Raw genomic sequence first — 11,766 nt, 5'->3', positions numbered from 1 at the left:
GCCAAGCGCTCAGACGGGCTCCGTCGCTGTGAAAATCCCCCCACTCCGGCCTCACCCCGCAGAATTCCGCAGCCTCGCTGACTCCAGGTGGAGCACCAAGCACAGGGAGACGCGGGGAAGTGGAAGCAGCTCGACAACGAAGAACAACGCCCACTCACTCACCTGACCGAGAGGAGGAAGCAGGCACACCCCAAAACCCGTTCCAAAGCGAATCCTTTGTGGAGGGCGGGACTAATGAAGAGAAAAACAGGAAATGACGTCAGGAGCACGTGCTTCGCGAGGGGCGGGCGTCAGGCGTTTGAGAGGCGCGGCCATCGCCCCGCGCCTGCGCAGCCACCGCCTGCCGCGTTGCCTAGTCACTGGGGTGGGAGGAGCACGAACAGGGGGCGGGGAGCGTGTCTGAGTGACGCAGGCGCAGTGCGACTCCGGAGGCGCGGGTCGCCCCCTCCGCGGATTTAGATCCGGGTCAGTCAGGCGCCGCGATCGGGGAGAGACGATCTGAAGTGACCAGACTGGCTCACCGGAGCGCCCCTGGCGCCAGGAGGTGCGTGCCCAGACGTGACGGGGAGACGCTGCGGCACCGCGTCTCGGCCTCCAGGCCCGGTCTGGCCACGGGCGGCTTCCTCTGGGCCGTCCAGCCTCGCGTCGCGTTGTTCCCCCGGCGCTGGCTGCCTGGGCCGGGCAGGGCCTGCGCTTCTCCGCGCCCCCTCCGCTGCTGCGGCCTGGCCCTGCCCGAGCTCCGCTCTCTCGCCCCTTCCCGCCTCCGCTGCTCCCGCCCCGTCCCTCGCCTCCGCCCTCTCCCTCTCGTCCGTAGCTTCCCCTTTTCGCCTTTCTCGGCCGCCCTTTGCCCTTTCCCGCCCTTTCCCGCTAGTTCCTGAGCCTCAGTCTCGTTGTGTGCCTCTTCGGCTCTGCCCCCGCCTCCTCCTGCATCCCTTGCCTATTGGCCTGACCCAAGTCTCTCATTCTGGCCCGGGGAGTATCCTCAAGGAGCAGCTTTCCAGCGGGAGACCCCGGGCGGGCACAGCTAGGGCCCTGGACAGCTCCCCTTTCTCCGAACCCCCCAGGTCCCGACCTTTTCAGTTTCTGGGTAAAAAGAATTAACATAGTGCTCTTGCACCTAGAGTGTAGGGGTTGAGTGAGTAGAGAGAAGCGTGAACGTGTTTTGTCTCGGGGGCAGATTGTTGCAACTTAGTCTTGTTTGCGTCTTCCAGAGTTGCTGGACGCGATTTTCTTCCCCGGATTCCACGCTTCCTGGTGGGCAGGGAAATTTTCTAAATCTTTAACATTGTGATGACACTCTTGCGCGCAGATCCTTTATTGATCGTTCTCAGCTCTTTTCAGGGTCCTGGAAATTTGGACCTAGGCTTGAGGTTCAAAGAGGTATTGGTTAAAACTGCAAGATGTAAATAAGATTGTGAGACATACTCTTCGTTGAAAGTCAGAGAAAATCCGGAATTTGCCCTTTTGTTGGAGGAACTTAAAAGAATTTTGTGTTTTCTGAAAGGTTAGGGAAAATCCGAGGCCCCTTGTGATTTGACTTAAAACAAAGTAGAAGTTTGATCTTTGGGGGGATTGTTCAATTTCAAGAAGTTAGAGCAGTAAAAACTGCAAGAATGTCTCCCACAAATTTAATATTAATGAAGAAGGGCAAATCATGTACATGTTTCCCGGAGTTAGTTGTACAGCTCTTGAGTTGAGTGAATGGGAAGCTGGGAAGAGGGAGGAGCATAATAAGCCTTTTTGTAATTACAGACATGCTCTGATTTAGCTCTTACGGTCATGCCTAAGATTCACCTTTGCCCTGGGTTAATATAACTGAGGGAAAAGGTGAGTAATCAAAATGCTTGAAGTCTGAGACTAGTTTAGTTGGAACTTCATTCCTAAAGTTTTACTCTGTAGCCAGTTTTATTTTGGTCTGTTTTGGTTTTTAACTGATGGATCTTTTAGTGTGTCAACAAGAACGTTAGCTAAGTTTGTATTAACATCTAGAGGTCACCTGCAGTAATGTTAAGTTAATACTGTGTAATTAAAAGTTCCATGTTTGTGTGCAGAGCATCTTAGCACAGTGTTAGGGCAGGAATGAGATTCCAGTCCTTACAGGAATAGGGTTCACAGTCCTGGTGTCAGGTTCTCCCTTGTATCTCCCTTGTATCCCCGTATTCTTCAGCAGGAAGAATTTGTTTATAGACTACAGAAGCACCCTTTTAGATGCTGTGGAGCTTCAAAAATAATAGGATATGTGATCTTTGCTCACCCCTCTCCCCAATTATATAGGACATTATTGTGTATCTGGGAGAGGGTCCTCCTCTGAATCCTGAAGAATTAGGAACCAGTGAAATGTGGAACTGATAATGTTTCCTCAAATTGATGTGCTGGTTAAGTAAACCAGCAAAATACATATGGGGAGTGTATTTAAATTTTTTGTCTTAAGAAGTTGAGGTGAAAGCTAGCTGAATTCTTTGGACACTGTTTTCAGTGCTCCCCAGAGAGATCTGCCTAAAATACCTTCTACACATTAATAAATGAAACAAATAGTCTTGATCACTTGCTTCTTAATTTTGCCACTGGTACTACATGGTTACATTATATCAAACATGTTATGACACCGTGACCTGTAGAATATTAGAGGTCTCACAATAACATCAAACCCACCCCTGAGAAATGAGCAGATATAGAATCAGAGAGGATCCAAGGATCCACAGAGAGGCACTGCTCCCTCTGAGAGTGCCTAAGGGCACTCTAGAAATAGAGAAGGTAAAGTGAATTCTTCGCTTCAGAAATTCCCCATTTATATTTTTTGTTTTACTTTTTTTCTTTCTGATTCCCTGTGATATGTTTATAGAGACTGATTTATGCTTTGTTCAGGATGTGGTATTAAGAAATTTTTTACCCCGAGTAAAAAAAAATGGGAGACTAGAGTCAAAGAATTTATTAACTTCTCTATTGTATCTCTTGTTGCTTTGGTTGGTCTCTCTCCCATATTTTTTTTTTTTTTTCATTTAAATATAAAAATCAGGGTAGAAGAAATGGAGAACTTTGGTTAATCAAGCTAGTTGATTAAGTGGAGATCATTTAAAGGCACATCTATAGAATAATTTCAGTTTTTTCCTTTACTTTCTACCTCTCTTTTTAGCTAATTTTGTTTTAAGTTTGTTTTTGAGTTGCAAGTATAGTTCATCTATTCTTGTAAGAAAATATTTGAAGCTAAAGAAAACAAAGGTTGAGTGTGGAGTAAGCAGTATCATTGAAACTTGTTTGCAATCCTGCCTTAGTAATGGTAACATCTTGATACGTGGGTATGAATATTAATATGAGTATAAACATTGATATCTGGGTCAGGATTGCTTTAGAGAAATGCTATCATGTGTCACAAAGTTATTCTTACCTGAAATGTTTAGAGCTGGATGAGACAAACACTCAGTAGTGGTTTTTTTTTTCTTTTTTTTTTTTTAGTAAATTTATTTATTTATTTTTGGCTGCGTTGGGTCTTCGTTGCTGCGCGCAGGCTTTCTCTAGTTGCAGTGAGCAGGGGCTACTCTTCGTTGGGCTTCTCACTGCAGTGGCTTCTCTTGTTGTGGAGCACAGGCTCTAGGCATGTGGGCTTCAGTAGTTGTGTCATGCAGGCTCAGTAGTTGTGGCACATGGGCTCAGTTGCTCCGCGGCATGTGGGATCTTCCGGGGGCAGGGCTTGAACCCATGTCCCCTGCATTGGCAGGCGGATTCTTAACCACTGCACCACCAGGGAAGTCCCCTCAGTAGTGTTTTAAAGCTCAGAATCCTATATGTTGAGCTTTTCCCTTATATTTCTGATGTAGAGGTCATTTTGTCTGTAGGTTTCTAGACTTCTACAACTGGAGAGATTTCACCTCCTGTTAAAAAGTATACTTAAACACAGATTTTAGGTGACGTAGTTTCCAAAACTGTGTAATAGGATATTGGCATCAAGTATTTGGACAGTTTAAATTCCATCATAATAAATATACTTTTTCTGTATTATTTCATGTGTCTTCTCTTAAGAAATAAAACCTACAGTTTCCTAGTCATTGAAACTTCCTTTTAGAAGTAGAAATTTGCTTTTTCTCCCCCTAACAAGCAATGGTAGTATCAGGAATATAGATTTTAACAAAAGTATATGTTTGAACTCACCTGTTTTCACTTTGTTCATTTTATTTTCTTTTTAGTATTAACGGGAACATCCATAGTAGTGTAAAACTTTCACAATGAAATCTGAAGCCAAGGATGGAGAGGAGGAGAGTCTACAAACTGCTTTCAAGAAATTAAGAGTGGATGCATCAGGGTAATTAAATATGGAATATATTATTGGGGAATTGTTTACTAGATTTAAATAGACATTTCCTCAGGGGAGCTCTTTCTCTTCTAAAATTTATTTTTATTTGTAGAAGGTGTCAATGTTAATAGTGTGACATTTTACCAAATTCTGTACAGCATTGTTTTACTTATAAAAGAAACTCTTCTGTTAAATTTTGAAAAGTAGGTGCTCATTTGTACTCCAAGGCTGGGGGTTCTTCTTCTTAACTTTGAGGAGGGTTTCCCTTCCCCCTCCCCCCACCTCTTTTTAATCAAACATTAGGCAGTGTCCCATCAGAGAGTTCCTCATACATCTCTAGGGAATCACAGTATTTTTCACTAAAAGTGAATTGGCTCAATAGGAATCTCTGCAGACATTGCGATTTCATGGGCTCTGATTGCTGACCCTATCACTATGGAAACCTGTTCATTAGGGTTCTGTCACTGAGATCAATAATCTTGGACCCTTTGGCCAAACTAATTAGAGCACCTGCAGACCAGTTGCTGTCTGAATGTTAATATTTCACCCTTTGCAAAATGTTCTATGCAGGACTCTTTTCATCCCCCTTCTTTGCCCCAGGCCAGAAGAAATCTCAAAGTTTTAATGGATATAAGAATATTTCATTTCATGAATGGAAACTGAACACTCCACAGCAAGGAGTAAATAATGATTGCTCAAATTTATTATTCATTTACTATGCCCTAGACACTGGCTTAAGTACTCTGTACACATCATCTAATCCTTACTACCAACTTAGAAGATAGATACTACAGAATATACTATATAGTTTACAGAGGAGCTACAGATGAATTAAGTCACTTGCAAAAGGTCACATTGGTAAGAAGTGGTAGAGCCAGGATTTGAACCCAGACAGTTTATCTCCAGAACCTCTGCTCTTAACCATTCCTTTATATGGTACCTTGAAGACAACATGAAGAAATGCATTCGGTACCTGGTGCATGTAAAATTAAATAGTTGTTAGTTGTCGTTATAGCTGTCTGCTTATTGCTAGTACTATTTTTGGCCTACCAAATGAGAGAATTTATGCTAATAGATTTGCACAGTAGCTGTTACAGGTGCTTACATTTGCTTCCATGATACTTCAAATAAGTATCTTCTCCTAGTGATTTTCCAATATGGTCATCTTGCCATTAGAATTGATTAGTGCTTTATAAGCTATTTTGGGAAACAGAAATAAAGCAGAAAAACAAATAGTTCCAGATTGCAGTCATAGTGTATTCCTTTGTGATTTCTGGTATAGAAATAAATATTTTTTAGTCAGGAAAATGCTAGGAATGTATAAATGCACACGTACATGTATCCCTTAGTGTATAAATTTATATAACTCTTTGATATACAGACTTCTTTCCTGGTGTTGTAAGAAGTTGGAGCATAAAATTAAGCTAGTTCCATGCCCCTAAAATTTACTTGGAACATAAAAAAAACTTTTCAAAATGTCTGTACAATATATGGTCAAATATTATATATTTGTAGCATGCGCTCTACTTTGAGTTAAGTTATAGAAAGAGAAGGAGCAGTGCAGAACATTTGAGAAAACCAAATAAGAGTACAAGGGGTGAGTCATTACTGTGACTAAGCAGAATAAGACTTGTATAGTGTATCATACGTTTCTAGTTGTTTTGTATTGTTGCTGATTTACGAATGGAACATGTGAGGTACTGACTCATAAAGTAACCAAGCCTTGCCAGGAATTTAGCATGATCCTGTTCAACAGGTTTTGGTTTCTAATGGTATTTGTCTTATCAGGACAAATCTTTATATATTTATTGTAAAACAACATAGTCGTTTTCATTAGACTATAACATAATACATGCTTATTATGGGTAAATTAGAAAAACAAAAAAAAAAGGATAAAAAAGGAAGTAAAAAATCACAATTTACCAATACCACAGTTAATATCTAGATCATCTGTAATAACAGCGTTCACTTTTTTTACACAGTTGAGGTCATAATATACGTACAGGTGTTTATCCATGCTGTTTTCTCTTACGTTACAAGCATAACATAATATTATGTTATAAACATTCTCCCATGTCATTAAGAGTTCTTTGCACAGTTAATTTTTAATAAATTCCTAATATTCCATTGTACAGATTGGCCATAATTTATATAGTACAGTATTTTCTATTATTAGACATTTAAGTTTATTTTAAACTATATTTTAGTGAACATCTTTTTACTTAGTAGATTGTCTCTTTCTAAAGGATATTTATCAAGACTACAGCATGTATAGTAGGAGCCCTGTATATGTGTGTATGTATGTGTGTATTGAAAAGGTCCAAAAGAAGTTGATGTTAAATGTTAATGTTGGTGATCTCTGGGTTGTGAGATTATAGATGATTCTTTTCTCTCTTTTAAATTTTTTCATCTTTACTGGGAACCCATGTTACTTGTGTAATTTTAAACTGCAGAGATTTAGCTCTGAGTAATACTTCAAGTTTATTGGTTGTAAAAATTAGAATATTTTTGTATAAGTTGTATACTGTTTGAAAAAGTATTTATTTAGATTGAGTCTCCTAAAGTTAGATTGAGTCTCCTAAAGTTTTTGCTCCTAAGCTTAGTTTCCATGGCTCTGGTTTGCCCATATAAAGTAAGTGGTCATTGTCGTTAGCATTCTCCCTGGACATAAGGCCTGATCTGCCCCAGATAAACAGCCTAAAAGTCTATTTATATCCCACTGCTGGTTATACTTAAGAATCATTCTTTTGCTTATGATTTTGCAACTGCGAGCTCTTAGGGATACTCCAACTTTGGTTTCGGAGGAAAATTTACACTAAAAGCTGAGCAATTTTTGAGAAACCCAAACTAGAAAGATAATAAAGGTATTAATACAAGTTGCATTTGGGTTGATGAGAGCAATATGTTCTCCTCCTTTCATGGTTTTCTAAGCAGTAAACTTTGTTCTTGTCTTCAGGTCCGTAGCATCTCTGTCTGTTGGAGAAGGCACAAGTGTCAGAGCATCAGTCAGAACAGCAGTGGATGATACCAAACCTAAAACCACATGTGCATCTAAAGACAGTTGGCATGGGTAAGAGCTTCTCATTGCAGATGATTTTTATCCCAACACCTTAACATACTATTGAATTTTCTTTCCTAAGTATCCAGAAAAGAGTGTTATGATATAGAACCCAAGATGCACCAGTTAAAGAAGACCCTTTCTTCTCATTGTGAATTTGCTGAGACTTGCTGTATAGCCTGGATTGTAGTCAATTCTTATAAATGTTCTATGTGTGTTTGAGAAAAATGGCTCTCCTTTAATCATTCTTAGGTTTTATATATGTCCATTAAATTAAGTTTAAAAATGTGTTACTTATAGGATCTTTTTTCAAATAATTTTTTTTTTTGGAAATAATCTGCCTAGTTCTCTAGCTGCTGTTAAGGTATTCCTATTGTTTTTGGTATTCTCCAGTTAGTTGTCCTGCTTTAGTGTGTGCTTCTTGTATCTGTAGATTCTCTTCTTGCATCAATTCAGAAAATTTCTCAGCCATCATCTCTTAAAAAATTACCTGTGTTCCCATTCACTGTATTCTTTCTTTCAGAGACTCCAGACTTTTTATTCTGTCTTACATACCTCTTAACTTTTACATTTTTCCAAATCTCTTAAGCTTCTGTGCTGTCTTCTAGGTCAAGAGTTGGCAAACTTTTTTGGTAAAGGGTCAGAAAATAAATATTTTAGGCTTTGGAGGCCAAGAGGTGAGATCCAGGGATATTTTGTAGGTACTTAAAAAGGGAGAAAACTCCTGCCCTGCCCTGTTTGCTTGATGTTCACCATCCTGGCTGGTGGACATACTTTGTGTTCAGTTGCTGAGACAGTCTGAGGCTGAAATGAGCCTGGTGGGATGGGTGGGGAGGGAGCGTTGCCAGGGTCAGTTTTACTCTCTGCCTCAGTGGCACCCAGATTCCAGCACACCCTCTCTCCTCCAGAGAGCCTGGTACAAACTGAGATTCTACCTCTCAGTACCTAGCGATTGTTGACAGCAGAGCCCCAACATGTAGATGGTAGCCAGTGAGGGCCCCAGGCCATGGTGTAACGCACATGTCTGCTGGCCAGGAAGACGGGCACAGGGAGTGGAGGGAAGAACAGGGGCAAAGCGGGGTCCTCAGGCATGTCTGCCTGGCTCACAGTTCTAGCCTATGGGAGCAGTGTCCATGGGCTGTACAGAAACAGGTAGGGGGCCGGATTTGATTCAGAGACTGCAGTTTGCTGACCTCTGTTGTAAATAATTGAGATTTATCCTCCAGTATTTTCTTTTCTTAGCTGTATGTGTTCTGCTGTTTAGCCCATCTATTTAGTTTAATTTCAGTTACAAAGTTTTTAAAGTTCTACTTGGTTCTGTTTTCAAATTTGCTTGGCAATTTTGAGTCTTTTTTCTCTTTGCTCAATTCTTTTTTTTTTTTTTTTTTTACTATTTATTTATTTTTGGCTGCGTTGGGACTTCCTTGCTGCACACGGGCTTTCTCTAGTTGCAGCCAGCAGGGCCTACTCTTCGTTGTGGTGCGTGGGCTTCTCATTGTGGTGGCTTCGCTTGTTGTGGAGCACGGGCTCTAGACACGCAGGCTTCAGTAGTTGTGGCCTGCGGGCTCTAGAGCGCAGGCTCAGTAGCTGTGGTGCACGGGCTTAGTTGCCCCGTGGCATGTGGGATCTTCCTGGACCAGGGATCGAACCTGAGTCCCCTGCATTGGTAGGTGGATTCTTAACCACTGCACCACCAGGGAACTCCCTCAATTCTTATTTATTTAAAATTTTATAAAACGTTACAGTATGTCTGATAATTCCCAATATCTGAAAACTTCAGAGAGTCTAAATCTGTTTTTCAGCTGTGATAGAAATGAAGTCTAAATCTGCTCTTCTGTTGAGTAATCACGGCAGAGTGGCTGTTTGTAGCATTAGCCCCGCAGGGTACTGAAGCTGCTGTGCTGCATTCAGGGCGTGGAGCACAACACTGAGGTTTTAACAGCATCAGTCTGAGTTGTCTGTGCAGGGTGCTTCTCCAGACCCACTGGTCAGAGGTTCCCAAGCCAAGGGTTGGGCAGGGCAGACAGGTATTCTGCGCCAAATGTTTCGTCCAAGAAGTGCGATTTAAAACTCCCCTTTACCTCTCCTGTTTCCATACCTTGGTAATAAGGAGATGTTGACATTTTTGAGACACAGAGACTTAGGCAGCTTGAAAATAGATAGGCACATCTCTTTGGGGGAAACTTATTTAGACTCATAAACCAGAGAGGTGGCAAATTTCCAAATATCTTAAAGAATCTCTTTAGGAGACCTCTGTATTCCAACATCTTCTTGTGCATTTTTTTCCTCTTAGGTCTACAAGGAAGTCTTCACGAGGAGCAGTGAGGACCCAGCGTCGTCGGCGTTCTAAGTCTCCTGTCCTTCATCCTCCAAAGTTTATACATTGCAGTACAATAGCTGCTTCCTCGAGCAGCCAGCTCAAGCACAGAAGCCAGGCGGACTCCCCTGATGGCGGCAGTGGGCTGGGAATTGCAACCCCGAAAGAGTTCAGTGCAGGAGAATGCTCCGCTTCTCTCGATACTCATCACACAGGGGCAGTTATTGAGCCTTTGAGAACTTCGGTTCCAAGGCTCCCATCAGAGAGTAAGGAGGAAGACTCCTCTGATGCTCCCCAGGTCTCCCAAGCAAGTCTCAAGGCCAATGATCTCTCTGACTTTCAATCCGTTTCCAGGCTAAACCAGGGCAAGCCATGTGCATGCGTAGGCACGGAGTGCCAGTGTAAGAGGTGGCATGATATGGAGGTATATTCCTTTTCAGGCCTGCAGAACGTCCCTCCCTTAGCCCCAGAGCGAAGATCCACGCTGGAGGACTACTCTCAGTCGCTTCACACGAGAACTCTGTCTGGCTCCCCCCGCTCCTGTTCTGAGCAAGCTCGAGTCTTCGTGGATGACGTGACCATTGAGGACCTGTCAGGCTACATGGAATATTACTTGTATATCCCCAAGAAAATGTCCCACATGGCAGAAATGATGTACACCTGAGAGCAAGAAGCTCATTACTGTGCTTTAACCAGTGAAGGCTTGTCGGAGAGCTTAGTTAACGGCAGACGTTGCGGCCGCCTTGGTTGAGGAGATATCTCCTTCTGCTCGCTGTGCTTGCAGTAAAAACTTTTCTTGGCATCTCAGTTAATCTTCGTTCTTGAAATTTAACTCTCTGAGTTCTTACGTACCCACCAAGGCAAGCCGATCAGAAGAACAGTCCCTCTCATTTAGAACTGTTCCTGGGGGATGAAGAAATGACTGCTTGACTGGTAGCAGTGGGTCTGTGGTGAAAGCCTTTGAAAAACAATTTTTCAGCATTTTTCAGATCTGTTTCAGATTTGGGTGCCAAGGAGAATGAAATGTGGTTTTGTACCTGGACTGAACATTTGTCATGCTGTAGTTGCCAGCCCAGAGTATTAGAAGTTTTATGACTGGTTTAAACCAGCTCTGATTTAACGCAAGATTTATTGTGTCTTTAAAGGTTTCCTATGTTATTGTTAAGCCAGAGATCTAAGGTTTAGATTCAATACGAATAAACTAGCTGGCCTGCCCTATATTGTTTGAGAGAATCATTAACCATCACTAAATAAACCCCTGCTGGTGCTCTTCACCCTGAGACATGCCACATGAAGTTTCTTATGTGAGAAGTGACTTGGAGTGGGGCTGCTTCAGTTGGGGGAGGGGGTGTGATATTTGAAACTGCTGTGCGTCTTCTCCATCTCCGGCATTTTAGTACATATGGCACGTTTCAGTCACTTGCAGTGTAGATCTCATACCTCAGTTTCAAATGTTCTGGATGGATATTATCTCTTTGTACTGCCCTCCTATCCTGGCAACCCCCAAAGAGAATTTTATACATGCCATATCCAGTATTTAATGGCCAGCCAGCCCCACAGTTCCCTCCAAAGTTTGGTAAAAAAAATCTGTCCTCAGTGTCAGCTGGAGGATTAATCCCTTCCTTTTCCAGGTGGCTCCAAAGTGAATTTTATGTATGCTGTATAACAATTCGGACCATCCTAAGCATACCTATCAAATTTAGTGAAAATTTGTCCAGCCATTTTAACGTGTTAACAGAAAGTTTGTTTCACTTTTATTTTGATTACAAAATAGGTTTTACTCTTCACTAAAACATCCCACTAATGTGGAGTTGATTCATGACAGTGGGGTTTGGGCTTCATAAATAGGTGATTTGTACTTGGGAGAGGTGGGAAGGGTATTTACTGGAAAAGCCCTGAACTTAAGTAGTGAGAGACCCCAGCTAGTTACTAGTTTAGTATGAATTTAGTAATATCTGAAGACTCTGGTTGGAGCAAGAGAGCCTTGTCATCACAGTGCTAGAAACTTAACAGTTTTCTTAATGCGAACAGAAGGTGCACTATTTCAAATAACTGAGGCAGAAGTTCTGAAACTGTTTGATCTCAGGACTCTTTTACAAATTT

General features: G+C 42.0%; 1 protein-coding gene across 1 annotated transcript; it reads left to right on the top strand.

Annotated features, from left to right (window-relative positions):
- Positions 1-473: 473 nt before the first annotated feature.
- OSER1 (oxidative stress responsive serine rich 1) lies at positions 474-10,898 on the top strand. Its single transcript, XM_082856896.1, has 4 exons — positions 474-544; positions 4,182-4,297; positions 7,245-7,358; positions 9,640-10,898. Exons 2-4 carry the CDS (start codon positions 4,221-4,223, stop codon positions 10,325-10,327), a joined length of 879 nt encoding a protein of 292 aa, XP_082713022.1. The 5' UTR covers positions 474-544; positions 4,182-4,220; the 3' UTR covers positions 10,328-10,898.
- Positions 10,899-11,766: the final 868 nt, after the last annotated feature.

The sequence above is a fragment of the Leucopleurus acutus genome, assembly GCF_964270905.1.
Source record: "Leucopleurus acutus genome assembly, chromosome: 16".
Taxonomy (NCBI): domain Eukaryota; kingdom Metazoa; phylum Chordata; class Mammalia; order Artiodactyla; family Delphinidae; genus Leucopleurus; species Leucopleurus acutus.
Note: the sequence above shows the minus strand (reverse complement) of the source record. Positions and strands in the feature narration are given on the sequence as shown.

Excerpts from the sequence above, each read along its gene's own strand:
- OSER1 (XM_082856896.1), top strand. The coding sequence starts at position 4,221 with ATGAAATCTGAAGCCAAGGATGGAGAGGAGGAGAGTCTACAAACTGCT. Across the intron at positions 4,298-7,244 it reads TTAAGAGTGGATGCATCAGG|GTCCGTAGCATCTCTGTCTG; the intron begins GTAATTAAATAT and ends TCTTGTCTTCAG. Across the intron at positions 7,359-9,639 it reads TCTAAAGACAGTTGGCATGG|GTCTACAAGGAAGTCTTCAC; the intron begins GTAAGAGCTTCT and ends TTTTCCTCTTAG.